The 27,832-nt window shown below is 39.3% G+C and overlaps 3 protein-coding genes across 8 annotated transcripts; 2 read left to right on the top strand and 1 right to left on the bottom strand.

Moving 5' to 3' along the window:
- The first annotated feature begins 1,444 nt into the window (after positions 1-1,444).
- Positions 1,445-7,971, top strand: LOC104424013 (diacylglycerol O-acyltransferase 2D). 2 transcript variants are annotated; one of them, XM_039303970.1, is made up of 10 exons: positions 1,445-1,934; positions 2,069-3,373; positions 3,500-3,574; positions 3,689-3,774; positions 5,939-6,045; positions 6,137-6,292; positions 6,890-6,976; positions 7,085-7,182; positions 7,315-7,402; positions 7,602-7,971. In XM_039303970.1, the coding sequence occupies exons 2-10, from the start codon at positions 3,183-3,185 to the stop codon at positions 7,701-7,703; spliced, it is 990 nt and encodes a 329-aa protein (XP_039159904.1). In that variant the 5' UTR covers positions 1,445-1,934; positions 2,069-3,182; the 3' UTR covers positions 7,704-7,971. The 2 variants fall into 2 exon arrangements, with proteins under 2 accessions (XP_039159904.1, XP_039159905.1); XM_039303971.1 differs by lacking the exon at positions 1,445-1,934 and having other exon boundaries at positions 1,999-3,373.
- A 2,289-nt stretch (positions 7,972-10,260) lies between these two features.
- LOC104422869 (diacylglycerol O-acyltransferase 2D) lies at positions 10,261-14,009 on the top strand. Its single transcript, XM_010035317.3, has 9 exons — positions 10,261-10,890; positions 10,989-11,063; positions 11,198-11,283; positions 11,952-12,058; positions 12,151-12,306; positions 12,897-12,983; positions 13,107-13,204; positions 13,342-13,429; positions 13,645-14,009. The coding sequence occupies exons 1-9, from the start codon at positions 10,700-10,702 to the stop codon at positions 13,744-13,746; spliced, it is 990 nt and encodes a 329-aa protein (XP_010033619.2). The 5' UTR covers positions 10,261-10,699; the 3' UTR covers positions 13,747-14,009.
- A 1,314-nt stretch (positions 14,010-15,323) lies between these two features.
- Positions 15,324-27,362, bottom strand: LOC104422866 (protein PIN-LIKES 3). 5 transcript variants are annotated; one of them, XM_039303742.1, is made up of 12 exons: positions 26,905-27,068; positions 26,471-26,479; positions 19,409-19,633; positions 19,252-19,331; positions 18,952-19,076; positions 18,479-18,600; positions 17,836-18,072; positions 17,574-17,666; positions 17,209-17,309; positions 16,392-16,444; positions 16,067-16,252; positions 15,324-15,957 (listed from the first exon to the last, which is right to left on the bottom strand). In XM_039303742.1, exons 1-12 carry the CDS (start codon positions 26,914-26,916, stop codon positions 15,833-15,835), a joined length of 1,368 nt encoding a protein of 455 aa, XP_039159676.1. In that variant the 5' UTR covers positions 26,917-27,068; the 3' UTR covers positions 15,324-15,832. The 5 variants fall into 5 exon arrangements, with proteins under 5 accessions (XP_039159676.1, XP_039159679.1, XP_039159678.1 ...); XM_039303745.1 differs by lacking the exons at positions 15,324-15,957; positions 16,067-16,252; positions 16,392-16,444; ... (6 more) ...; positions 19,409-19,633; positions 26,905-27,068 and adding exons at positions 22,398-22,825; positions 22,936-23,121; positions 23,280-23,332; ... (5 more) ...; positions 26,098-26,177; positions 27,092-27,362 and having other exon boundaries at positions 26,255-26,479; XM_039303744.1 differs by lacking the exons at positions 15,324-15,957; positions 16,067-16,252; positions 16,392-16,444; ... (5 more) ...; positions 19,252-19,331; positions 19,409-19,633 and adding exons at positions 22,398-22,825; positions 22,936-23,121; positions 23,280-23,332; ... (4 more) ...; positions 25,809-25,933; positions 26,098-26,177 and having other exon boundaries at positions 26,255-26,479.
- Positions 27,363-27,832: the final 470 nt, after the last annotated feature.

Genomic DNA, 27,832 nt, shown 5'->3' with positions numbered 1-27,832 from the left:
TTGCAGACACCCGCCATTGAAAAGAGTTAAAGCCAAATGTTTTCAATACTGTAGTCTTTGATTATTGCAACTTTTAGCTATTTAAACAACCCTCTATAAATCTCTGGCATTTATCAAGAATCGAACCCTATCGCTTCCCTCGACCCTCAAATGGCCAAGCTAGAGTCATTGAATTGAGTAAACGATGTATATAAATTCTTCTTATTTGATTGGTTGCCCTCTCCATTAAAATCCATATCAAAGAAAGTAAAACTATATAAAAACACTCCTGAACTTTGGGATTTGCACACGTTTACTTTTAGACTTTCTACCGTTAATCCTTGAACTATTATCTGTTGGTGTTTGCGGAAACATGTGTTAATGTGTGTGCAGGGGAGTGTTTTGTATGTGAATTATCAAGAGAGTAAAAGAACTAAGAACAAAGTGGGCAAGGGCAAGGGCAAAGTAATAATAGAAATGTGTAAAAGAGAGTGGAAGAGAAGTATAATGGAATAAAAATGAACTTTTGTTATTATTTGTTGTAGTACAAATGGAAGGGGAGGAGCTTGCTTACCATTTGTTATTCTTCTACGCTCACTCTCTCCTATTTATAGGATGCTTCATCAACTAAGTACAACATTCTAGATTTATGTAGAATGCTGTTCATGTAGGCTTCATCTAGGAAATTCTAGATGGTAGTTTACCAATTCTTTTTCTAGGGACTTCTACATTTGTGATTCTACACTTTTCTTTGCCACCTAAGCTAGATTTTCTTTTTTTAAGATTTTTCTTATCTTTTCTAATTAATATCAATCTTGAAGTTTCTAGAAATTGGATCAATAATTTAACAATTTTGTTATAGCAGTCGATCCTCAGTTAATTTTTTTCATTAGCGTGTGTTGACGTACGTGACTTTTACAAGTTTAGACGCGATTGATTGGTGGGGCGTGAGTACTTTTCTCAGAAATTAAAAATCGACAATGAAACCCTTTTTTTCTTATTTCAATCGAAGCCACCTAGTGGCAACTCTTGGAGATACAGCGTTAGTCGGTCTGGAACTACCCATCAACCCCACAACGACATTAACGCAGACTCGCGTCCCTTCACGGACCAAAACGTGGACGGACAATCGCCATAGCTTCGATCTTGGATGCGTCCGGTTGAGTAGCAGGCTGAAAAACTGACATGCGCATAGCAAATTGCAGTAACTGGGTCCTTCGATCCACCTAGATATCAACTTATTCCAAGTTTAAAAAATTTTGTTCTCGGCAATCTGTCACCTGCATTCTGGTGCAAGGGTGACCACGTGAGAGAGAATTCCATTAGAGAGTGGAGGTGGCAAATCCCAAAAAACGGTCGGTGTTTCGAACAAAATGGTGATGGTGATGGTGATGGTGATGGTGGCACGGGCGGTGGTGAAAATGGTAATGTGTCCTTTCTTGTGAAGAAGCAGAGAGAACTCATTCTTGGGACGTTTGTCTATTTGAGTTAAAATTCTGTGAATTCCCAGTAGCAGATCAGTTAATCACAGTTCCAGAAGATAGAAAAGCGGAAAAAGTTTGGATTTTTTCAGTGTGTTTTCTTGGTTGACTTCGGGGGTGATGGGTGAGGAGAGCGAGATTGATGAATATAATTAGAAGAAGCTGAGAGTGTTCAATGGAAGAGGGGAGTTTCCATCATCCACGATATTGGCTTTTGGGATTTGGTTGGGTACATTCACGCCGTACTGGTCCTCTTCTCTCTCCTCTTCCTTTCTCCCTCCAAAACTCTTCTGCGAGCTCTCTCTGCTCTTTGCTCTTATTCAATCTTTTTCTTCTTTTCTTTTTCTGCGGTATTTATGTTGTGGATCATTTACAGCTGCTGGGTTTTTCACTGATCAGGGTCTTTGGGTTGCTTGTGGTATCTATATTCATTCCAACTGATGCGAGAAGCAGAGCAGGCACAAAATTGTCCAGGTACTCTTAGCTTCTTATCCCTTTTTCCTTTCCTTTTGGTCTTGTTTTTAAAGCTTGTGAAATAATTTTCGGAGTAATCTGGTATGAGTTCTGTACAATCTGATCGATCTTCTGATGGTGGGTTTGGTTTTCAGGCACATATGTAAGCGTGCTTGCAGTTATTCCCCAGTTACTCTGCCCGTGGAGAGAAGCCTTCCATCCTAATTGGGCCTATGGTCAGTCCATCACACTTCTTGTTCTTCCAGTTGATTTTAATGAAATAGGTTGGATTAAAAGGTTTGATGAATATGGCATTAATGCCAAAAATGCGGGTTGATGGTCATCAAAGGTCGATTTGTATTAATGGATAGTTATTAGTCGTTGTGGGTGTGTAAAGGAGGCAGATGAACGTGCTGCTTGAGTTGGAAGTTACCTTTCAATGATAAGGGCTTGGCCATGACGCTTCTAGCTGAGGAAAGATGAGGACCGGTGGTTTGAGTTGTGGTAATACCAGTATGAACCAATGAAACGATGACATGGTATTCCGTGGGATCAACTTCTTGTCTGTTCATTGCATTCATTTTGAGTTATGATAGCTTACCTATGGATCCAACTGTCCTGTCTCGTGGATTCAATGAGATTCAATAGAGAATATTAGAGAGTTGTAAGTCTTTATAAACAATTAAATCCGTAGTGCAAATAAACAACAGAACTTTATTTTTGAAGAGCAGACTGACGATGCCATTCACTGTTTGTACTGGCAAAATACAAAGGAGGGGTTTTGAGCCATTCGCGGAAAAATCATATCAGCGTTAGTTGGCAATTAATGACAATTTATGGCAGCTCTTGGGGACAGCCTTGCTACCCAGTACCCACCACGGCCGACGAGAAAAATCACATCATCGTTGGCATGGGTCCCTTCACTTCACAGAAGAGACATTGACAAAACATTGCCCAAGCTTCGATTTTGAACGTGCCCAGGTCATCAGCTTATCATCCCCATTTACTGAAGTATGGACGCGGCAAAAATAAAAAATAAAAAAACCACCGTTGTTCGCAAGAAAAGGACGTCGCTGAGGGTGGTGGTGGAAATGTTGTTTGTCCTTTCTAGTGGAAAAGCAAAAAGAACTCAATCTTGGGACGTTTCTCTTTTTACGATAAAACTCTTGACAATCCTCAGTAGTAGATCAATGCCTCACAGTTGCAAATAATAGAAAAGCGGCATAAGTTCGGGGTTTTTTAGGTGGGTTTTGGTTGATTTCGGGAGTGATGGGTAAGGCCAGCCAGATTGTCGAAGATGGCCTGAAGAAGCTGAGAGTTTTTAATGGTAGAGAGGTGTTTCCATCGTCCAATATATTGCACGCTATAGTGGCTTTAGGGATTTGGTTGGGTGCTATTCACTTCAATGCCGTACTGGTTCTCTTCTCTCTCCTTTTTCTTTCTCCATCCAAAGCCCTTCTGTGAGCTCTCTCTGCTCTTTGCTCTTTTTCAATCCTTATTTCCACAGTACTTGTTTTTATTTTTGCCTTTTGGGGTCAGTATGTGGCTTGTGGATCATTGATAACCATCGGGTATTTGACTGATAGGGTCTTTGGGTTGCTCGTGGTATTTGTGTTCATTCCAGTCGATGATAAAAGCAGAATAGGCAGAAAGTTGTCAAGGTAAGTTTAGTTTCTTATCCCTTTTTCGTCTCCTTTTTGTCTTGTTTTTAAAGACTACGGATTGGTTGGTATGAGTAGTGTTGAATGTTGTTGATTCTCCCATGGTGGTTTCAGGTACATATGTAAACATGCTTTCAATTATTTCCCAGTGACTTTGCACGTGGAGGATATAGAAGCCTTTGATCCTAATCGCGCCTATGGTTAGTCCCTCACATTCTTCCCGTTCTTCTAGCTGATTTAATAAAATAGGTTGGGGTGAAAAGGTTTGACGAATATGGTATCATCCCAAAGATGTAGGTTAAAAGTAATCAAAATGTGTTTGGTTCAACATTTTAAAAGCCCATTGAATAAATACAAAACAGTTTTGCCTAAAGTGCTTTGGGTAAATGCAAAAACTATTTAGTAAACTAAGTTTTGAAAGTAATTTTAAGAAAATGTCGTTTGGTAGAAAATACATTTGATAAAACCTTTGGTGATCAATATTATTTTTTTAAAATTTATTTGTTTAATATTTAAGAAAAATCAAATATATAATTAAAAAAAAAAGACCAGAACTTTGCCAGTTTGGCGAAGGGCTACGGCCAATAGTGAGCTAAATCTAACACGCCAGCTGTTGATCAAGGTCGCTCGACATCAGGCAACCTTTGACAAGGGTCATGCAACCCTAGCGAGGGCCGCCAAAGGTCACCCAACCTCAGGTGACCCAGGCGATGCGCAACCTAGGTGATTATTGTCGCATGACCGTCGCAAGACCCAAGCGAAGGCCATTGAGGCCACGAGACTCAAGCAGCAGTCGTTTGGGCCAAGCGTCACCTAGATTGTCAAGGTCATGCGACCTCTAGTAACCCTCACTAAAGGTCACGAGATTTGACTCGCCAACGGTCGTAGCCCTTTGCCGAACTGGCGACGGATTTGGTCCTTTTTAATAAAAAATAATAATAATGAGGGACAAAATTGAAAATTTGAAGAATTGATGAGGGTAATTTTAAAAAGAAAAAATGAGCTCAGCATTTTGCCAAATGCTGAAAACCCAAAACTAGTCCATATTAGTATTGGGCTTTTAGCCTTCCTAATGTTGGCTTTTAAGTAACTCATTCAAATAATTGACAAATGATGCAGCATTTCTCTAAGGGGCTTTCGAGGCCGAAAGTTCCTTGGGAATGTTGAACCAAACGCACCAAGATCAACGTGAATTAATAGTGTCAAATATCCCAAGTGTTAAAAATTAGCACAAGTAAATAATGCCAAAACTTTCAAAATGTACACTTAAAGTATCAAAAGCAGAGAAGAAATGAACGATTAAGTGACAGCGGCTAAAATTTTTGACCAAACTACTGATATGGCTTTTTCTGGTGAGATTTTTCACTAACATAGCAATTCTATATATATATCCACATGGCGCTGACATAGCTAGATAAGCTCAAAGTAACACCGCTTTACCCCAAATTTTGATTTTTAATATAAACATTAATTAAATTAAATTAAAAAGTAAATATTAAAATAAAAATAAAAAGAGGCAACATTCAACGAGGGCCTCTTGGGCCTGGCGACCCCGTCCGACCCTCGCCCCACCATCGCTAGCCCTTTTTGATGATGGTGAGGCAGCGGCAACAAGGGATGTGGAGGCCTTCACCAAATGCTAACGTCATTTTAGGACAATATTGTTGAGTGGACATTTTAGCGAGCCATGTAAACCAGTTTTATTATTATAATAGTGTCACGTTGAATTTTCGACAAGCCTTATCGAAATTGGCACTTAAATGTTCAATTTTTAAAAAAAATGCATTTAATTGAACTTTTTGAACCCATGTCAAGTTTTGGCACTTGGTTGTACTTTTGCCTGAATTAATGGATAGTGTGTGTGAATTAGGCAGACGAACTTACTCTGCTAGAGTTGAAGTTGCTTTTCAGTGATAAGGGCTTGGCCATGACACGTCCGATTGAGGAAAAATAAGGATTAGCGGCTTGAGTTGTGATAGTTCCAGTATGAATCAGTGAAATAATGGCATGGAATAACGTGGGGTCAGATTCTGTGTCCATTGCATTCCTTTGAGTTGTGATAGCATACCTGTGGATTAAATTGTTCCGTCGTGTGGGTCTTGGTTGAGATGCAAGAGAGTATGACAGATTCATTAGTCTTTTATCTTAATCTGCATTTGCAAATATACGATATAACTTTATTTGAGAAGCAGGCTGATGATGCCATTTTTTTGTGTCTCTGAACTTCTGATTAGCCTATGAACTGTGAAGAGCAGGCTGCTGGTGCCAAAATTTTTCTTTTTCTGAACTTATTAGTTTAAGAACCTTTTAGATGCTTCTTTCCTCGTATATAGGAATAAATTATTGAAATATATTTGCGTGCAGTTTTTGGATATGAGCCGCATTCAGTTTTTCCGATTGGTGTTGTTGCGCTTTCTGATCTTACCGGTTTCATGCCTCTCCCGAAAATAAAGTTCCTTGCTAGTAGTGCGGTAAGATTTTCTCCACAGCCATTGTGCTCCTTTTGCATTTTATAGAGCCTTTGATTTTCTGTCTTATTACATAGTCGGGAAAACTTGGTAGGTGTTCTACACTCCATTTCTCAGACATATATGGACGTGGTGCGGTTTCACGCCGGCAGCTAAAAGAAACTTCATTTCCCTCTTGGGTGCTGGCTACAGTTGTATCATCGTGCCTGGCGGTATACAAGAGGTCCTCCTCATGGAGCGTGCATCGGAGGTCTAACACTCGGAACTCAATCTTTTCTTGTCACAATTCAGCTCACTCTATTAGAGCATATGTTTTGCTGGATCTACACCTTCTTTGCCAATTTTCAGTGAGATCTAGGATGATCGACTTTGTGGCATGATAAATAGTATTCATTAATTCACAGCCTTGTATGCTGGATATCATTTGCTTAGTAAAGCTGTTGCCTCTGAAAAAGTTGAAGGATACCTTAGTCGCATCCCCCGCTGCACCCTAAACATGTTCACTGCTCATTTTGACGGTTCAAAATATTTTAACAGGAATATGGGGTAGTTATCAATTCTTGACCTGGGCTTATGCAGTGATAAATGGAATAGGACTGAGGATTCAGAAATGAAATAATCCATCAACTCTACTTCAACAATGTGTTTCCACTTTCTCCTTTCTGTATTGGGAACTTACAAACGGTTCTTGAGTCCTCAATTGCACAAACAGCTTCCTTCTTCAGTGTAGACAGAAGAAAGAACGCAAAACATTTTGAATCTACTATATCTAACAACAGAATCCAGCAAACAATTCGTTTCTCGTCCAAACGGGAATTCTAACATGTGTAATCTTTTCCTTTAGTAGATCGCATTTGTTCAATCAAGGAAAGGATTTGTGCGCATAGCCATGGAGATGGGCTGCCCCCTGGTTCCAGTTTTCTGCTACGGTCAAGTAACTTCTGTCTTCACCTTTATTCTCCGCTGCCCACAATTCGATGTCTGTTGCCACTTGTTTGATTTGAAAACTAGAGCTCAATTTTGTCCTCTTATCTTGCTACAGTCAAAGGTCTATCAGTGGTGGAAGCCCGGTGGAAAGTTGTATCAGCAATTTTCTAGAGCACTTAAGTTTCCCTTGATTCCCTTCTGGGGAGTCTTTGGGTATGTATGACTGCTGAATTAAGAAGATGAGATTGTGGGATTTTTTACTATTTTCAATAAGTTGCCCGTCCATAGTAGAACTGTAATGAACCAACGCATTCGGTGGTGTTTTACACGGTTTTGTCTTTATAGGTCTCCCATACCCTTCCGGAATCCGATGCATGTGGTGGTCGGTAGACCAATTGAGTTGGAGAAAATTTCTAAACCCACCATGGAAGAGGTACAGATGCTATCGGTTTTCTTTTTCTGAATTTACTCTGCAGCTTTTCTTTTACCCGGAGGATAGAGGTCAGCACAGACTCTTCTGAATAATTCCCACAATCGAATGCCTAGCATGTCTTAATGTTGTGACATGACAAAATTAGACACCTATAATGTGGATTGTACCGTCGTTTATGATCTCAAAACCCGTTTGGCAGGTCAACGAGGTGCATGGCAAGTTTGTCGAAGCCTTCAGAGATCTCTTCGAAAGGCATAAGGCACGGGTCGGCCACACCGATCTCAAGCTAAAAATTCTCTGAACATAGCTCCGATTCGCTGTCATTAGCCGGAGGCCTATGTTCATATGTCTCAATCAATTACGAGTCTATAGAGGGCAACTGAATACACTCCCCATTGGGGCGGCAAGAGCATAACCATGTCATGCAGTTGCGAATCCATCATCACCAAGCATCTATTCAGTTGGTGTCAAGCTTATTTTTATGAATCTAAAGACCATGATGTGTGTCTTTCAAAGTATATATGAGAAAAAAACTATATTCTCTGTGACTGTTCTATTCAGTCACGTTGAACCGGCTATTCTATGCAAGTATTTCTCTTCTTTAGACATCATCTTGATGTAGATGCATTTTAGGGAGTAGCTCTTGTAGAGATGGCGACGTGAGAGAATTAGCGAGTACTGATGTTGACTTGGCTGAGGAAGACAAATTATCCACGGACTTACTCACAATTTGATGGTATTTGATGATTTATTTAATAATCTTAACTCGTATTTTACCCGGTTGATACAAACGAGGGAGAAACTTTTGTAAGACCCAACACCTTGCTTTCTTTTCCACTCGAAAGATTTGGTATTTGCTTAGGAACTAAGTTCTCTCCATTGAAAAAATTATACTTATACCAAATTTGTTCAAGCATACTTTATAATGATTTTTTCAGTTCTCGAACCATTAATTTTAAAAGTACATACATTGAAAATTGCAATTTTTTTGCGAGCTTAATAACACTCCATAGGTGTCAGCGATTATGGCGATACCAATCCCATCGGCCCATTCGGTGTCACCGATTTGAGTACGAGATAGATATGAGTTTTTTTTTTTTTTTTTTAATTTGATTGCTTGCACTCTCCGTAGTAAAAGTCCTTATAAGAAATGGGAATTACCTAAAGTGTCCCTATGAACTTTGAAGTTAGTACACGTTTGTCCGTGAACTTTCATTTGGTTGTAGCCTTTACCATTCATTATTTTTTCTGTTAGCATGTGCAATATACATGATTTTGTAAGAGGCATGAGTGTATTTCCATCTAATTTATTCAATAAATTTATTATTTACCCTTAAATGTTATCAAAATGAAAAAATTTAGAAAAAAGGGAGAAAAATAACTAACTAAGATATTGTTTACAGAGAAATTAATTATCCATAAAAACTTGAAAAAAAAATAAAAGAAACTTGCTAACAGTTATCGAGTATATCAATAGAACTAAGTTAAATATTTCAAGAAAAAGAAATATAATTAAGTAAAAATGGAAAATGCCTCTAATAATTTAGATTACAAAAACCTGATACCCAATAATAAAAGAAATGATTGCTCAATATTTAAAAAAAAAAATGAAAAGACCACCTTACACTGTGGGTATTTTTTTATGAGTTAATGACATTAAGTCATTTTACCATCAATAAAATCATTTTTTTACATCAATGAAACATTTTAAAATGCATAATGACCAATCAATTCACGTTTATTCTTTCTTTATAATATATTATTTAGTTCTACGAAAGTGGATGCGTTTATCGAATTTTAGAATTTTTTTTATTAAATGTTTTTTAAGCAATTGAGTACGAAAGAGAGAAAGAAATGTACTTTTGCTCTTTATAAATCGCGTACATTGCATATATTAGCGAAAAAATAACGAAGAGTTAGCAACCAAAATAAAATTAAAATTATAGTTCGAAAAGTTTGAGTGGTAAATGCATATTACTTCTATAGATTTAGAGGGATTTTGGATAATCCCTCTCAAAAAAGAAATTGCTAATATTGGTTGGCAATCAATTCATATTTATTCTTTTATTCTTTCTTTATAATATATTATTTAGTTCTATGAAAGTGGACGCATTTATCGAATTTTAGATTTTTTATTAAACATTTTTTAAGCAATTAAGTACGAAAGAGAGAAAGAAATGCACTTTTGCTCTTTAAAAGTCACATGCATTGCATATATTAGCGAAAAAAATTAACGAAGAGCCAACGGCTGCAACAAAATTAAAATTACGATTCGAAAAGTTTGAAGGGTAAATGCGTATTACTTCTACAAATTTGGAGGGATTTGGATAATCCTCTCTCGAAAAAGAAATTGCCGATATTGGTTGGCAATCAATTCACGTTTATCCTTTCTATATAATATCTTATTTAGTTCCACCAAAGTGGAACTTAGATTATCAAATTTTAGAATTATTTTTAATTTTAAGTTATTAAGTATGAAAGAGAGAAAGAAATGCACTTTCACTTTACCAAAAAAAAAAAAATGCACTTTCACTCTTTAAAAGCTGCGTGCATCGCATATACTAGCGAAAAAGATAATGAAGAGTCAACGGCCAAAACAAAATCAAAATTATAGTTCGAAAAGTTTGAGGAGTAATGTGTATTATTTCAACGGATTTGGAGTGATTTTGGGTAATCCTCTCTGGAATAAGAAATTGGTGGATATTAGTTGGCAATTGATAAAAAGTCTTCTTTTTTTTAGTTGTTGTTTCTAAATGGAAGGCACAATGACATTTTCCCAGCCACACGTGCCTTCACGGACAACAACGTTGACGGAACACCGCCCAAGAAAAGCTTCGATTTTTTTAACGCTGTCCAGATGATTGAGTAGCGGACTCTCAAACCGACACACGCAAGCAATCTGCGGTGGCCGCGGGTTGCTTCGATTTACACAAGTTATCAAGTTTGTGGCATCCCCGTTGGCAATCGGTCACACCTGCATTCTCTGCGACGTGACCACGTGAGGGAGACGCTTCCAGTAGAGTGTGGAGGTGGGGCATCCCCGAAAGAGCAAGAACAAACCTGCGGCGTTTCCAATAAAAGGGATGCTGGCGATGGTGGCGGTGAAATTCGGGTCGTGCCTTTTCTTGTGAAAAAGGCAGGAAAAACACGTTCTTGGGACCTTTTCTCATTTTGGGTCGGAAGTTCTGGGAATACCCAGTAAGCAGATCAAGCCCATCGCGGTTGCGGATAATATAAAAGCGGCAAAAAAAGTTCGGACCCTTTTTTGGGGCGGTTCTTGGTTGATTTCGGGGAGCGATGGGTGAGGAGAGCAAGGTTGGTGAAGATCGGCAGAAGAAGCTGAGGGTGTTCAATGGAAGAGAGGAGTTTCCGTCGTCCAATATATGGCACACCACGGTGGCGTTGGGGATCTGGTTGGGTGGTATTCACTTCGTCGCCGTGCTGGTCCTCTTCTCTCTCCTCTTCCTTTCACCCTCCAACGCCCTTCTGTGAGTTCTTTCTGCAATACTAGTCTTGTTTTTGCCTTTTGGTGGTCAATAAGTTTCCTTGTGCTTCGTTAATGGCTGTTGGTTTTTTGACTGATCAGGGTCTTTGGGTTGCTCGTGGTATTTATGTTCCTTCCGATTAATGATAGAAGCAGATTAGGCAGAAAGTTGTCGAGGTACTCTTAGCTTCTTATCCCTTCTTCCTCTCCCTTTGGTCTTGTTTTCAAAGCTCGTGAACTGATTTTCTGAGTGATTCGGTACGAGTTGTGTAGAATGTGATCGGTTTTCGGATGGTGGGTTTGGTGTTCAGGTACATATGTAAACATGCTTGCAGTTATTTCCCAGTGACTCTACACGTGGAGGATATAGAAGACTTTGATCCTAATCGCGCCTATGGTCAGTCCCTCGCATTCTTCTTGTTCTTCCAGTTGATTTGATAAAAATAGGTTGGGGTGAAAAGGTTTGATGAATATGGCATCAATGCTGAAGCTTCAAGGTTAAGGGTAATCAAAGGTCAGTTTGAAATAATGGATAGTTGTTAGTCAGTGTAGCCGTGTAAAGTACGCAGATGGACTTTCTCTGCTAGAGTTAAAGTTGCTTTTCAATTATATGGGCTTGGCCATGACACATCTAACTGAGGAAAGACGAGGATCACTTGTTTAAGTTGTGATTGTTCCAGTATGAATCAATGAAATGATGGCATGGAATACCGCGGGATCAGATTGTTCTGTGTTCTTTGCATTCCTTTGAGTTGTGATAGCATTTCTCTGGATCAAATCGTTCTGTCTCATGGGTGTTGATTGAGATGCAAGAGAGAACATGACCAATTCATCAGTGTTTATGTCTAATTTAATCTGCATTAGAAATATATGATAAAAAGTTATTTGAAGATGCTGATGATACTTTTTGTGTTTCTGGACTTCTGATTAGCCTATGAATTGTGAAGAGCAGGCTGCTAATGCCCAACTTTTTCTTCTTCTGGACTTCTTATTAGACTACGAATCTTTGAGATGTTTTTTTGTCTCGTACACGCAAATTAACTATTCAAACATACGTGCGTGCAGTTTTTGGATATGAACCACATTCAGTACTTCCAATTGGTGTTGTTGCACTCGCTGATCTTACTGGTTTCATGCCTCTCCCAAAAATTAAAGTCCTTGCTAGTAGTGCAGTAAGATTTTTCCCCTTAGCCGTTGTACTCCTTATGCATTTTATGGAGCCTTTGATTTTCTGTCCAATAACGAAGTTGGGAAAACTCTGTAGGTGTTCTACACTCCATTTCTGAGGCATATATGGACGTGGTTGGGTCTCACGCCGGCAACTAAGAGAAACTTCATTTCCCTCTTGGGTGCTGGCTACAGCTGTATCATTGTGCCTGGCGGTGTACAAGAGACCTCCCTCATGGAGCATGATTCCGAGGTCTAACTCTCTGAACTCCATCTTTTCTTGTCACAATTCAGTTCACTCTATCAGGCAATATGTTTTGCTGAATTCAGACCTTTTTTGCCAATTTATAACGAGATCAACGATGATAGACTTTGTGGCATGATGAACATTATTCATTGGTTCACTGCCTGGTATGCTGAATACGGTTTGCTTAGTAAAGCTGTTGTCTCTGGAGAAGTTGAAGGATACTTTGCGCCCTAAACATAGTCATGCTCAATTATGACCTTTCAAAAATATTTTTCGAACAAGAGTGTGGGGTGGTCATCAGTTCTTGACTTGGGCTTATGCATTGATGAATGGAGTAGGATTAAGGGTTCATAAATGCAATAAGCCATCAGCTCTACTGCAACCATATGTATCCACTTTCTCCTTTCTGTATTGGGAACTTATAAATCGTTCTTGAGTCCTCATTGCACAAACAGCTTCCTTCTCCAGGGTAGACGGAACAAATAAATGCAAATATTCTGAATCTATTATGTCAAACAACAGAATTTGGCCAACGATTGGTTTATCATAATAGTCAAAATGGAAATTCTAACATGTGCGATATTTTGCATTTGTAGATTGCCTTTATTAAATCAAGGAAAGGATTTGTGCGCATAGCCATGGAGATGGGCTGCCCCCTGGTTCCAGTTTTTTGCTACGGCCAAGTAAATTCTGTTTTCGCCTTTCTTCTCCGCTCTTTTTACCACGCCATGCCCACAATTTGTTGTCTGATTGTTTGATTTAAAAACTAAAGTTCACATAGTTGTTTTGTCCTTATCTTGCTACAGTCAAATGTCTACAAGTGGTGGAAGCCTGGTGGAAAGTTGTATCTGCAATTTTCTAGAGCAATTAAATTTACCCCGGTTTTATTCTGGGGAATCTTTGGGTATGTATGACTCCCTTTGCTGAATTGGAAGATGAGATTGTGGGATTGTTGATGATTTTCAATGAGTCACACGTCTATAGGAGAACTGCAATGCACCTACACATCCAGTAGTGTTTTACATGGTTTTCTCTTTACAGGTCTCCTTTACCCTTTCAAAATCCAATGCATGTGGTGGTCGGTAGACCAATTGAGTTGGAGAAAACCTCCAAACCCACGATGGAAGAGGTACAAATTCTGTCAGCATTTGTCTTCTGAATATGCTTTGCTGCTTTTCTTTTGCCCGACTTCACATTCACACGACAAGAATGGAACTCTGCACTGATTCTTCTGAACAATTCCAAAAATCAGATGCTTTAAGTGTTAATGTCACGACCTAACAAAAGTTGACACCTATCATGTGGTTTATACTGCTATTTATGATCTCAAATTCCACTTGGCAGGTCAATGAGGTGCACGGCAAGTTTGTCGAAGCTTTAAGAGACCTCTTCGAAAGGCATAAGGCACGGGTCGGCCATGCCGATCTTGAGCTGAAAATTCTTTGAATAGGTTCGATTCGTTTTCATTTACTGAAGACCATATTTATATATCTGTCAATAGGGACTAATAAAGCCCTGAAGAGAGGGCAATTGGATTCACTGTACATTCCAGCATCCCATGTCCCATTGAGGGGGGCTAGTAACGGTCTGCATACGATGATGTTAGTCTTGTTCCTTTTCGCTATTTTGTGGCTTTGGAAGTAAACAGATAGACTTGATTGGAACCCCAAAAATTCCATTATGTACACAACCTTCACATTCCATTACAATGGATACCGTGCAGTTCATTCTAGGGGTGATTGGGTCCAGGGTTGGTAGATTTCAAACCCGGACCCTGTACCCGACCCTATTATAACCAATTCCCCTTTTCTGGACCAATCTTGTTTGCACTGGAGCCTATTTTTTAGGTCCGGTTTTAAGGTCAACCATGTTTCCATTTGACACTGTTTTGCAACCACCCGATATCCTATACGACTTCGAATTTTATATTAATAGGCAAGAAAATAACATAATCCTCCTAATTTGTATTGAAACATTAAACACATGTGATCAATAAGTACATGAATTTTTTGACTAAACGAAATTAAGGATTCACAAGGCTAATTATCATAAACATCAACATAAGGCAAAGCAAAAATCCTATGCAATGGATAGTGTGACTATGAGCCGGCGAGGAAAGGAAGCAACCGAGGAAGAGGAATGACAAAGGAGGAGCGTCAGGACGAAAAAAGTAGTTCTAAGATTAGAAATCAAGGGAAAAAAAGATGGGGTTTTGTACTTTTAGGCTTACAAAACTGGCTTACAAAACTGGTTTTCAAACTGTTCTGGTCAAACCGGTTCTTGGGTGGATATTCACTTGGAACCGGATTTCAGATCAATTCAAACCAGTTACGAATTTTGGGAATTAGTTTTCGGACCGGTTTCAACCGGAATTGATTCATGGCCTTGTTATTTGAGTGGGCCGATCCAGTTCTTGGGTATACACAGTCCGTTTGCATACCACTGGTTCATTCATAGTTTAATGCTTTCTACTACAGCACGGTTGTGGCTTTTGCTCCACGAGATCCTTCGGCCACTGACATCTAGTTGGCCCTAACACGTCGGGGGCATTCGAGGTGACGCAAATGGTCTCCGATGCTTCCCTCTCTTGATCACCCCGCACTCTAATGCAAGGTCTCTAATTATGCAAAATTACAGCGGCAAGGGAAGATATTGCGCTGAAATTGAAGGGCCACAAAAATTTTCAGCATACCCATAAATTTGCCATTAACCTATATGATAAACCAATTAATCTAATGGAGAACAGGAAGAGCAACTAACCGCAGACAACGTTGTTCCGAACCGAACTCATGCTCCACAGAGGCAACAGTGCCTTGCATTGGGCGGACTATATATCATCCGTCACTTTAGATTACAAAAGTTAACTTTGCCTAAAATGATTTTTCCAAGAGCCACCTCCTCTGAAGCTACCCTTGGGGGCACTCAAAACAAGTTCACTGCCTACTAATTAAGCTGGCGCCATGCTGACAATGTTTGACTCACCAAACCCAACACATGATAAATTTACAAAAGGAACAAAAATCTAAGGCGAAGCGAACACGCTCGGCTCAGCTCGTAACATATGCAGCACGTATTGACCAATTTTTCATAATGCTGGTTCAGTTGCAAGCTTTTTGCACTCATGTATACGAAAACTTAGGTCCTACTATACCATCCTATTTTCAAAAGAACCAGGAATATAGTCAGTGCCCAGATAGAAGATGTGGAGGTGACAGTAGCATGAGTAATTTCCTTATTCACTCACATCGTGAACAAGCACCATCACTGCAAGCAGGCCTCTTGCCAAAATGCAAAATCAGGCTGATAAGCTGAATAAAAGTACATCTCAATGCTGTTGCCGACAGGGAACGACCAAATTTCCAGCGGTGTAACTCGGCTGTGCACAGTTGCAGCCGGGAAAGAATGATGATGAGTGTCGTGGTTAACGCGCGAAAGCAGTGATGCCCTATTTCCCACATTTGTCGCTGAATTGATCTCGAACGTGAGGAAAAATGTAGCCACCCTCCATGAAGGAAGTTAAGCCAAAAGAAAGTCAAGTTACTAGCCACATGAAGATGGTTAACCAAACCGTTAGGGCAACCGAAGCCAAGGCGTACGTCCACAGCATCACAACAGAACACTCGCTCTCACCTGCTCCAAACAACTGGGTCATCGTGCCTGCCAAAATGTAAGTTTATATCACTGATCGAATGCCGTAAATGATCCATCTGATCGGGACCAAAACTACTGGTCAATTTGCTTGTTGAGAGTTGCGAATGGACTATACCTATGTTCGTAGCCGGAGGAAGGGCATAGTGTAGAAGGAGAACAAACAGATAGAGTGGATCTTCATGCACCAGACCAAAGTACAGTGCACCTTTCACGATAACGATCCCAATGACGGGAAGTAAGATGTACCGAATCACTACGACTCCAGCAATCAGAGAGAGCTGAACGCCCGAACCCCTCAATCCTGAAACATCACCCGACTTTAAGTGTCATTTTTGGGGTATGAAACAAAAACCATGCCATTCTAGGGAATTCAGTTTCACTTGCTCTTGATTATACAACCAAAGAAGCGATATCCAAATTAGTCTTTCACGCTAGCTTACCTCTGAGAAGATTTCCTCCCATAATCAAGGTAACAGCAGGAATGGCTGCATCCCTGTAAAATTAGTGTCAGAATCAGAGAAATGCCAGCAAGAGATGAGAGTGCTCACACTCTTAAGCAACTAAACCACGGATCAGTCGCCCCAGAAACTTGGACCAGAACTACTTTATTCATTCTTGAAGAAAATCTCAGTGTCCCAATTAAGAAAGTTACTACTTGAAAGTATTAGCATATGGCAGAACCGCCGAAATCAAGGTCAAAATCAAGATTTTGGGTTAAACAAGGTAAGATGTGATGGGAATATTCTGCAAGCTGCAACTCGTACCACCGTAAATGAAACCGATAGCCTAAAGGTTACACTTGTCGCACGCCAAACAATCACCAAGCTGACAAGAAGATGAAATTATCAAATAGTGATGTATTCATTAACCAATGGTTCGCTGGTTCCAGAAAGGCGGGAAATAAAGAAAAGAGAAGACAAATAGTGCAGTCGAATCTGACTTGGTTACACCTGCAAGCAGACATAGTCCAGGATAATTATGTGGTGAAAAGCAGGACAAAATTCAAACTTTTGTGGTAGCCGTGTGTGTAAGAGTCGATAGAGAGATGCTCTTGGTATCTTTACTTTCATAGGCTTAGAGGAGAAGAGATACTCAAGGGGAAAAGAACTCTAGAAAGCAGATGCTAAACTGCCTGTCAAGCTAGAAATAAACTGCCTGCCAAGCTAACCAATCATGAACTCGATACTTGTACCAACATGTTTGGAGCTTTCATGCGTTTTTTGCCACAGATGATTAGCTGGATGCAAGAGCAATTACCCCAGTAAAGAAGCAGAGTCTTCTACAACCCTTAAGGGAGCACCAGCGCCAATCAGTAAACCTCTGATGCGTGGAACAACACCCACAATAAATCCAACAATCTATGACATCAAGAGAAATTAATCAGCAAGACATCTCACTCAACCAAATGAAAAATTTAAGTGACAAATTTTCTCGAATCAGTAGTCACACTGAATGTATGCTATTATCCATCTTGATGACAACTTCATCTTGATGACAAGCTACTCAATATCTCTAGTAATTTCCGAAAATGAAGATACATTTTTTCTACTGTACAGAGTAAGTTTGACCACAAAATAGAATAAGGAACAAACAAGCAAATGCAGAGTAGAGATGGAGATTACTGCTGCAATGGTTGATGGTACCAACAACGTCTGAAGATTGATATTCTTTGAGATCTTTGTTAAGCAATTCTTTATTCTGCCCCAAGTTGAAACCTACCATCGAAATCCGAAAGTGATTAAATTGCAACTTCCCCAATTGCTTGAAAACGTTATATGTAAATCCCCTGATGAGGAATAGCTCTCAAGACAAAGTTTAATATATCGTATTACAATAGGATCAACAGATCCCACTTTACATTATTTCAGAGTTGGTTTGAATTACCTGGCTATTCACCTCGGGTTTTACCAAAGGAAGCATCGATTCATCCAAGTTACCAGTAGAAGTGCACTTTGTTGATGGAAGAAGTGCTTCAGGGCACTCTTGGATACACTTCTTCGTATCTGTTGTAGATTCTGTATTCTCCACCGATGCATCTGACTTCTCGTCTCCTCTTGTTATATTTCTTGCAGACACCCGCACAAGGTTAAAAACATAAGACCACAAATAAACAGCTCCCACCTGACATATAGGAAGACAATTCATTCATCAACTCAGAAGTATGCCTGAAGTATCTCAATGGAAAAGAAAGAAGATACAAATAAAATTCATAGGTTCCTTGCTCATGTATGCGTATGTTTTCACATGCTAAGTACTAGAATGCAGTAGCACACCATAGGCTTCTTCATCAATACTATAGAAACGACACATTTACAGTCAGGGACCTTGAGAAGAACGTTATCAATTCCAACTATTCATGAAATTGTATAATACAAAACCCAGATCCTTTATTCTTCAGATATAATTTGTGTTAAATTCACTGTAAGTTAGCCATAGCTACGGTAGTATAGAATGCTATAGGCAAAAGATTGAGGTTGGGTAGAGTTAATTGCAGGCGGAGTATCTGCGGAGTATCTGCGGAGAATACCGCCATAGTAATTGAAGCGTAAGCCATTCCATATTTCTGGCAAACATCAGGCACTCCGAATGGACTGCCTTGCTCTTTGCATAATGCTGGGATAATAATCAAAGGCAAATGTCCCAAATTTCCTGTTTAGATATACCAAAGAAAAAGGGAAAGAAAGTTATTACAATGAAAGATCTAGTAAATTCAGACAGAGAAGCACTTCCATCCCCAGATTGTGTACGTGAACCAGCTAATGATGCAAGGGTGTGGAAACGGTCATTGACAGATCGAAAAAATGAAGTTCCACTAACCCATCATTGTTACTAAACTGAGGCAATATTGACTCCTCATCATGTAATCGGACGTGATGGTGATAATGCAAATTTGAGGGCATTACAGGGTGAAGAGAATATAAGTTCAGTTACACTGAAATCCATTGATTCCGTTGCAAGTGATGGCACATTAAGGCCTTTTTTGTGTTAAAGACATCTTACCAGCCGCACAGCAACCCAGTATAAGGCCTTTCACATGGTGAGGTGCCCGAGTGAATTTTACAAGTATCCACCCCAGTGCAGATCCAATGATAAACGTAATCAGGATATTGACCGGCATGAACCACCTATGCATTTTAGGCAGATACTTCAATGACTAATGTGGGATAAGGTGAATTCTCAAGCATCATAGTCCCAATTCCGGGAAAATAAAAATAAAAAAGAACCACAAAAAACAGAGATATGTGGATGACGGATGATTGCGAACAGGGTAATATGACTGATATCCTGAAAGAAACTCACAATTGGGCAATGTTCTCCGAAGTAACTGTCCTGGCCAGGGTGCTGCCAACTAGTGCCGGACTAAACACGAAATATCCAACCTGATGAAACATATACTTAATTGCTGTAAGTTGCAATACAGCACCAGCATCGAAGGAGGAGCTTGAGATAAACTTACTCTATTCAATTGCTTCCTTGCGCTCTCCCCCATTACATCAACACTTTCAAGCGCAAGATATAATCCAAGTGCAGTCACAAGGAGCGTCTTCAGAACTGGCATCGAAGCAATCATCAAAAGATCTAGAAACCCCATCTTTTCCTTTCTTTTAGGAAATAATTCCTTCAAGCCTTCCAAGTTCAATGCTCTGCTACTCTTGCACAGAACAGAGAGCAAAGAAGGTGTATATGCAGTAACATGACGCAACTTGTCATCAAACAACAAGAAACAGATGAGAAGCCGTCTACCGTCAGGGCAGACCAAAAAGTAATCCTCAGGTTTCTAATTTTGCTTTAAGAAGAACCGCACATGATTTAATTTGTCTTCAGTGGATGAGTTGACATTAAATATATCAACGGGACAGCGGGAACACAAAACCAAAAGAATATGCGCAAGTGACACACTAAAAGGTTCTCAAAAATGGACAAAGATGCGGAAGAAAAATGTTTCTGCTTTGTCAACTGAATTCATATAAAATACCAGCAAGACAATCCTATTAAAAAACCCAGAAGAAAACTTTAAATTGCGTACTTCTCGGAGCAAATACAAAGACCCAGGAAAAAAAAATCTCCTTCCGTCTAATCATTCAATAAAATATATTACTCAGCTCCATCATGAACAAGAGATAATGGCTGCTCTACCTTTTATCAGCTTCAGCAAAAGGTGATCTCACAAGGAAGAAGATGCTTTGAAACTCCAAATGCAACAAGATCCGACGTGGGCCTACACTGTTTTGGATTACTAAAACCAAAGCAAAAGATGGATTTTACCTCTATTTTGTCTCATTCTACGTTCCCGTGATGATTAACAATTAACGAGAGAAAACAAGTATAATTAAGAGCAGAAATTTAATAAAAATTTTACTTGGATGGCAATGAAAACATAGAAGAATTCAAACTTAGAAATATTTTTAAAAAATTAAATTTTTTTTTTATGATTCAACAACCTCTTGGGACTCTTTTTTAACTATGAAGGATATATCAATAAACAATCAATCTGAAAATGCCGTAAGCAATGACATATAGCAGAAACCACTATGGACATGTATCCATCACGAATAATGAAGATAGAATAGGATAGACTTGAATTAAGATGTCATTTTCGGATGTGGAAGTGAAAACGTGTTGCTGCAACCCTCTTCAAATCATTAGGTTTTCTTCTTCTCTTTTTCTTTTCTGGTCTTTCCTTCCTCTTCTTCCGCAAGGTGATTAGTGTTTACTTGTTTTACTTGCGTGTCCAATGCCAGGTGACTTGGCTTACCAAAAACACAGGCCTTGTCTCTTCCGACCCATGTCTTGACCAACTTCGTTTGAAAACTTACCATTCAGCTTGTCCAATGCACCGTGTTACAACAAAATAAGTTCTGAATTTTTTCTTATGGTATCACCGGTCCAGACCAACATGTCAACGTTCAATTACATTTCATTACAAGGCATGTCGCGATTAAGAAAAAGGTCAAGCCACAAATGGGCAGAATTCGGAATATACTTTGCAGCTTGGTTAAGTATTCTTGCAAGTGCCTTTTAGAGACTGTAACGCACAATAGTTTTTCTTCTGACTATACCTTGCAGCTTTTCATTTACCTAACTTCGCATTCACACAAGAAGAGAGGAGCTCTGCCTGATTCTTCTGACCAATCCCAAAATTTGAATGCCTAGAGTGTCCCAGTGTCAGGCCTAACTAAAGTTGACACCTACCATGTGGTTTATACTGCTATTTATGATCTCAAAATCCATTTGGCAGGTCAACGATGTGCACAGCAAGTTTGTCAAAGCATTAAGAGACCTCTTCGCAGGCCATAAGGCACCGGCTACACCAATCTTGAATCAAAAATTTCTGAACATGGCTTCCACACGTTCTGATTTATGGGAGACCTTGTTTATATGTTACAGTCAATTAGGACTAATATAAGCCTAAAGAGAGGGCAATCGGATTCACTGTACATTACAGTGATATTAGTCTTGTTCCTTTTCACTTTTTCAGTAGTTTGCAAGTAAAGACGCAGAGTTGATTGAAACCCCAAAAATTCATTAATTTGCACAACTTATACAGTTAATTATAGTGGGTACTATACAGGATTTAAGTCCTTCACGCATAGTTCAATTCTTTCTACTTTAAAAGACAATTGTGGCTTTTGCTTCCTTCCAACAATGACATCAAGTTAGGCCAATAAATTTCACATATCAGGGGCAATTCAAGGTGACAGAATAGCCTCTGAATCTTCCTCTCTTGGTCATCCCGCACTCTGATGCACACAGTTTAATACGTTACACAAATAGAGATAAATCATGCAAATTTGGCAATTACAGGGATGACAGAAAATAGTGTGCTGGAATTGATGAGCCACAAGGTTTTTCAGCAGATCTTTAAATTTACCATAAATCCTAAATGACAAGGCAATTAATCTACTTGAGAACGGGAAGAGCAACTAACCACTGACAAATGCTCCAAACCCAACTTATGCTTCAGAGAGGCGACAATGACTTGCCTTTGATGATGCAGACTACATTATCCATCACTTTAAGATTACAAAAGTTAACTTGGCATCAAATGAGTTGTCCAAGAGCTCCCTCTTCTGAAGCTTCCCTTGGGACACTCAGAACAAATTTACTACCTACTATTTAATCCTACAGCATGCTGACTATTTCGTCCACACCAAAACAGTCCAACGTATGATAAATCCACGAGGCGAATGTAAATCTAAGGCAAGGTGAACACAATCAGCTTGGCTCATACCAGACACGCCACATATTAACTAACTTCTCATAATGTTAGTCTTCGCAGTCAAGCCTTTTTGGGCTAATGTATATGAAAACTCACGTCCTACCATATCATCTTATTTTTTCAAAGAATCATGAATGTTATTAGTGCCTAAATAGAACGAATTAGATGTGGAGGTAGAAGTAGCACAAGTAATATACCCATTCACTCAAATCATGAACAAGTAATATTCGTGCAATCAGGCTTCTACCAAACTGCAAAATTAGGCTGATAAGCTGAATAAAAATCATTACATCCCAGTGCTCTTGCTAACAGAACCAAAATTCTCCGGCAGTATTAGTTTGGCCATGCACAATTGCCGGTGGGAAAGAATTATGGTGAGTGCTGCAGTCAATGTACAAAAGCAGTGACACCTTATTTCCCATGTATGTCACAAAATCAATCTCAAACATGAGGGAATATGCATCCACCCAGGAGACAAAACTAGCTACTAGTGAGGAGATCGTCTGTGAAGAGAGTTAGCCAAAGAACGTCAAGCTACTAGCCACATGAAGAATGTTGACCAAACTGTTAGTGCAATCGAAGCCAAGGCATATGTCCACAGCATCACAACAGAACACTCGCTCTCTCCTGCTCCGAACAACTGGGTCATCGTACCTGCCAAGGGGTAAGTTTATATTACTGATCAAAATGCCATAAATGATCTAACTGATCACTACCAAAAGAATTGGTCAATTTTCTTGTTAAGAATTGTGAACTGACTATACCTATGTTCATTGCCGGAGGAAGGGCATACTGTAGAAGGAGAACAAACAGATACAGTGGATCTTCATGCACCAGACCAAAGTACAGTGCACCTTTCACAATAAAAATCCCAACAATGGGAAGTACAATGTACCGAATCACTACAACTCCGGCAATCAGAGATAGCTGAACGCCCGAACCCCTCAATCCTGAAACACCACCCAAATTTTTAATTGTCCATTTTTGGAGTTTGAAACTAAAACCGTGCAATCTAGGGAATTCAGTTTCACTTGCTCTTGATTATTGATGCTTACAACCAAAGAAGTGATATCCTCATCAGTCTTTTTAGGCTATCATACTATCATACCTCTGAGAAGATTTCCTCCCATAATCAAGGTAACAGCAGGGATGGCCGCATCCCTGAAAATTTAAATCAAGAAATAAGTGTCAGAATCCAATGAAGTGTTTGTAAGAGACGAGAGTACCCACAACCATAAGCAACTAAACTGCTGATCAGTCAGGTGCAGAAACTTAGACCGAACCTACTTTATTCGGACTTGAAGAAAACCTTTTGATGTCCTAAGTAAAGTTACCACTTGAAAGTATTAGCATACAGCAGAACTATCCAAATCAAGGTTTTGGGTTAAACAAGTAAAGAAGATGTGACAGGAATATTCTGCAAACTACAACTCTTGAAAGCCTAATAGCTACACTTCTTGCACGCCAAACAATCATCAAGCAAACAGGAAGAGAATATTATGAAACAGCAATGTATCCAGTGACCAGTGTTTCACTGGTTCCAGAAAGCCAGGAAAGAAAGAAAGAGAAGAGGACAGATGGTACATTAGAATCTGACTTTATTACATCTGCAAGCGAATAGAGTCCATGATAATATATGTTGAAAAGCAGGATAAGAACTCAAATGTAGTTTACGATAGCCACTGGTCGATAGAGCGATGTCCTTGATAGCTTCCTTTCATAGGCTCAAAGGAAAAGAGATATCCAAGGGGAATAGAGCTATCGGAAGTGGAAGTTAAACAAAACATCATCACATTAAGTGTATAAGGCGGCATAGAAATAAAGTACATGCCAAGCTAACCAGAATGAACTTGATCCTTGTACCAACATATTTGGAGCTTTTTATGCCTTTCTAGCTACAGAAGATTAGCTGGAAGCAAGAGCAATTACCCCAGCAAAGAAGCAGAGTCTTCTATGACCCTTAAAGGAGCGCCAGTGCCAATCAGTAGACCTCTGATGTGTGGAACCACACCCACAATAAATCCGACTATCTATGACATGGAGATAAATTGAATCAGCAAGACATCTCTCACAACAAAATGAAATACTCAAGTGACAAAGTTCCTCAAATCAGTGGTCACACTGAATGTATACTACTAATCTATTTTGATATCGAGCTTCTCAATATATCTAGCAATTACAGAAAAAGAAGATATACCCTTTCGACCATTCAAAGAAGTTTAACCATACGTAGACCATAAAAAGGAGACAGAGATTACCGCTCCAATAGTTGATGGTGCCAACAATGTCTGGAGATTGATCTTCTTTGAGATCTTTGTTAAGCTGTGCTTAAGTTTGCCCCAAGTTGACACCTGCCATGGAAATCTGAGACTGATTAATATTGCAACTTCCCCAGTTGGTTGAGAACATTCAATCTATCGACTTGTTAAGATCCCCTGATGAGGAAATAGCCTCCCAAGGCAAACAAAGTTTAACTTAATTGTATTGCCATTAGGATTAACAGTTCCCAGTAGACATTTTGTCAGATTCAATTTGAATTACCTGACTATTCACCTCAGGTTTTACCAAAGGAAGCGTCAATTCATCCAAGTTATCTGTAGAGGTGCACTTCGTTGATGGAACAAGTGCTTCAGGGCATTCTTGGACTAACTTCTTCGTATCTGTTGTAGATCTTGGGTTTTTCACAGATTCATTTATCTTCTCTTCTCCTCTTGTTATTTTACTTGCAGACACCCGCACGATGTTAAAAACATAAGACCACAAGTACACAGCTCCTATCTGACATACAGGAAGAAAATTCATTGGTTAGCCTAGGATAGTATGGAAGTATACATGATTCTCAAGATAAAGAAGAAGATATAAACAAAGTTTAATGATTTTTTTTGCTCACATATACATATGTGCACTCCTTATACACTAGAATGCTGTAGCACAATATAGGTTTCTGCATCAATACTGTGGAAATAACAAATTAACATTCATGAACTTTAAGAGGAACTGTGTTGATTCCAGTTATTCATGAAGTTGTATAATACAAAACCCAGGTCCTTTATTCTTCACATATAGTCAAAAGCATTGTAAGCTATCCATATCTATGGCAGTATAGAATGCTATAGGCAAAAGGTTGCGATTGCATAGAGTTAATTGCAGGCAGAATATCTGCAGACAATACCGCCATAGAAATCGAAGCATAAGCCATCCCGTATTTATAGCAAACATCGGGCTCTCCAAATGGACTGCCTTGCTCTTTGCATACTGCTGGGATGATAATCAGAGGCAAATTTCCCAAATTTCCTGTTTAGATAAAAACGAAAAGAAAAGAAAGTGATCACAACGAAACATCTAGCAGATTCAGACAGACAAGCACATACATCTCCAGATTGTGCACATGAACCATCTAATGATGCAAGGATGTGGAAACAGTCATTGATGGATCAAATACATAAAGTTCCTCTACCCCATCTTAATTACTCAAGTGAGATAAATTTGACTCTTCATCATGAAATCAGACTCGACAATGATAAAGATATAAGGGCATTACAGGATGAAGACAATTTGATCAAATTACAGGGATGGCCATTGATTCCATCATAAGTAATGGCTCATTAAGGCCTGTTACATATTGAAGATATCTTACCAGAGGCACAGCAACCCAATATAAGGCCTTTTACATGCTGCGGTGCTCGAGTGACCTTTACAAGTATCCATCCAAGTGCCGATCCAATGATAAACGTGATCAAGATATTGATTGGCATGAACCACCTATGCATTTTGAATAAGTTACTTCAGTAATGAACGTGGCTGATTTCTGAAGCAGCGTATTGCTGATACATGGAAAAAAATGAACTAGAAAAAGAACAGAGACACGTCGATGACAGATGATTACAGACAAGGGTAACATGACTGATATCCTGAAAGAAACTCACAATTGAACAATGTTCTCTGAAGTAACTGTCCTGGCCAGGTTGCTGCCAACTAGTGCCGGATTAAACACGAAAAAAGCAACCTGATGAAACAAATATTTCGTTGTTGTAAGATGCAATATAATATCAGCATCAAAGGAGGAGCTTGAGATTAACTTACTCTATTCATTTGCTTCCTTGTGCTCTCCCCCATTATGTCAACACTTTCAAGAGCAAGATACAATCCCAGTGCAGTCACAAGGAGCACTTTCAAAACTGGCATCGAAGCAACCAAAAAAAGATCTAAAAACGCCATCTCTTTTTGGAAAAAAACTCCTCCGAGCTTCCAAGTTCAATGCTTTGCCACCCCACACGGTACAGAGAGCAAAGAAGGTGTGTGTATATGCTGTAATATGACGCAACTTTTCGTCAATCGACAATATTCAGTAAAGAAGCCATCTCCTGTGAAAGAGGCCAAAAAAGGTAGAGATAGAAAAGAACTCGTGTTTCTGCTTTTACCATACACAGAACTGCTCACTGCTCAATTTGCCTTCAGTGGACGAGGTTTTCACAAATATCAAAACGTGACAACAGGAGCACGAAGTTGATGGAATATATGAATTGACTCACACTAAAAGATTATCGATATGGACAAAGATGTGGAAGAAAACGGTTTTGCTTTCCCGACTGAATTAATGTAAAGTATCGGCGGCGGCGACTCAATCCCATGGGAAGAGATTGGTCTCAGATCCCAGAAGAAAACTTTGAATTGCATAGCAGCCAGAACAACAACAAAGACCCGGAAAAAAAAGATATCTCTTTCTCTCTTACATTTATTATCATACGTCACGTGGCTCCATCATGGGCAAGAAATAATAATGGCTCCTACAGTTTATCAGCTTAAACAGAATGAAAAGCTCACGAGGAAGAAGATGCTCTGAAACACCTAATGCAACATCCGACGTGGGCCTACTCTGTTTTCGATTATTATATAACCAAAGGCAGAGGTGGGAGTTACCTCTATGCCTGCCTCTTTCTACGTTCAAGAGATGATGAACAATTAACAAAAGAAAACATGATAATCATGTCCATAAACAATGCATTTATAGCACGAACAATTATGGGCATACGTCCATCTCGAACAGTGACGACAAAATACGATAGAGACTTAGCAAATGGGATAGAGACTTAGTAAATAAGAAATCAGACGTAGATGGGGAAGAGAAGGCGCGTTGCTTCAACCCTCTTCAAATCCTGAGGATTTCCTTCCTCCCTTTGGCTTTTCTATTTTGGTCGTTCTTCCTCTTTTTTTCTGGCAAGGTGATAATTTTTTCTCTTTTCTATTTATGTGCACGAAATATTATGGGTTTGGCAAAGTGATAATCGTTTTTTATCTTTTTAATTCGTGTGCACCATGTAACGACAGACTCAGAATTTTTCCTTTTGGTATGATTGATTCGGACCAGCACATTTTCACCCAATAATAACTTTCCATTATGAGGGATGCCGTGATTGGAAGATGTCCAGGCACATGATCGGCGGACTACCGAAAAAATAAAAGGGGTCGGGTCGATCTTGGTAAAGGCCTCCGTCCTTTTCGCAAGAGATTCATGAACGCAAAATCTGAAAACTTTTTAGGATGATCACGGAGGGAGAAAGAGGACGTAAAGTTTTTGTCTTGTGTGGCTGTAAAATCATTGGATTCTCGATTTGAACGAAAGAGGAGAAGAGGGAAGAAGTCGAAGAAACAACAAATTAC

This window comes from Eucalyptus grandis, chromosome 10 (assembly GCF_016545825.1).
Source record: "Eucalyptus grandis isolate ANBG69807.140 chromosome 10, ASM1654582v1, whole genome shotgun sequence".
NCBI lineage: Eukaryota > Viridiplantae > Streptophyta > Magnoliopsida > Myrtales > Myrtaceae > Eucalyptus > Eucalyptus grandis.
Note: the sequence above shows the minus strand (reverse complement) of the source record. Positions and strands in the feature narration are given on the sequence as shown.

What these genes read in the sequence shown, in the direction of transcription:
- LOC104424013 (XM_039303970.1), top strand. Translation starts at nt 3,183, where the DNA reads ATGGGTAAGGCCAGCCAGATTGTCGAAGATGGCCTGAAGAAGCTGAGA. An exon ending in CAGTTTTCTGCTACGGTCAA is followed by an intron (nt 6,977 to 7,084) that starts GTAACTTCTGTC and finishes ATCTTGCTACAG; the next exon opens with TCAAAGGTCTATCAGTGGTG. An exon ending in CCCTTCTGGGGAGTCTTTGG is followed by an intron (nt 7,183 to 7,314) that starts GTATGTATGACT and finishes TTGTCTTTATAG; the next exon opens with GTCTCCCATACCCTTCCGGA.
- LOC104422869 (XM_010035317.3), top strand. Translation starts at nt 10,700, where the DNA reads ATGGGTGAGGAGAGCAAGGTTGGTGAAGATCGGCAGAAGAAGCTGAGG. An exon ending in TGATCCTAATCGCGCCTATG is followed by an intron (nt 11,284 to 11,951) that starts GTCAGTCCCTCG and finishes ACGTGCGTGCAG; the next exon opens with TTTTTGGATATGAACCACAT. An exon ending in CAGTTTTTTGCTACGGCCAA is followed by an intron (nt 12,984 to 13,106) that starts GTAAATTCTGTT and finishes ATCTTGCTACAG; the next exon opens with TCAAATGTCTACAAGTGGTG.
- LOC104422866 (XM_039303742.1), bottom strand. An exon ending in ACTGGGTTGCTGTGCGGCTG is followed by an intron (nt 18,601 to 18,951) that starts GTAAGATGTCTT and finishes ATATCTAAACAG; the next exon opens with GAAATTTGGGACATTTGCCT. An exon ending in GACTCTGCTTCTTTACTGGG is followed by an intron (nt 16,445 to 17,208) that starts GTAATTGCTCTT and finishes CTAATTTTACAG; the next exon opens with GGATGCAGCCATTCCTGCTG.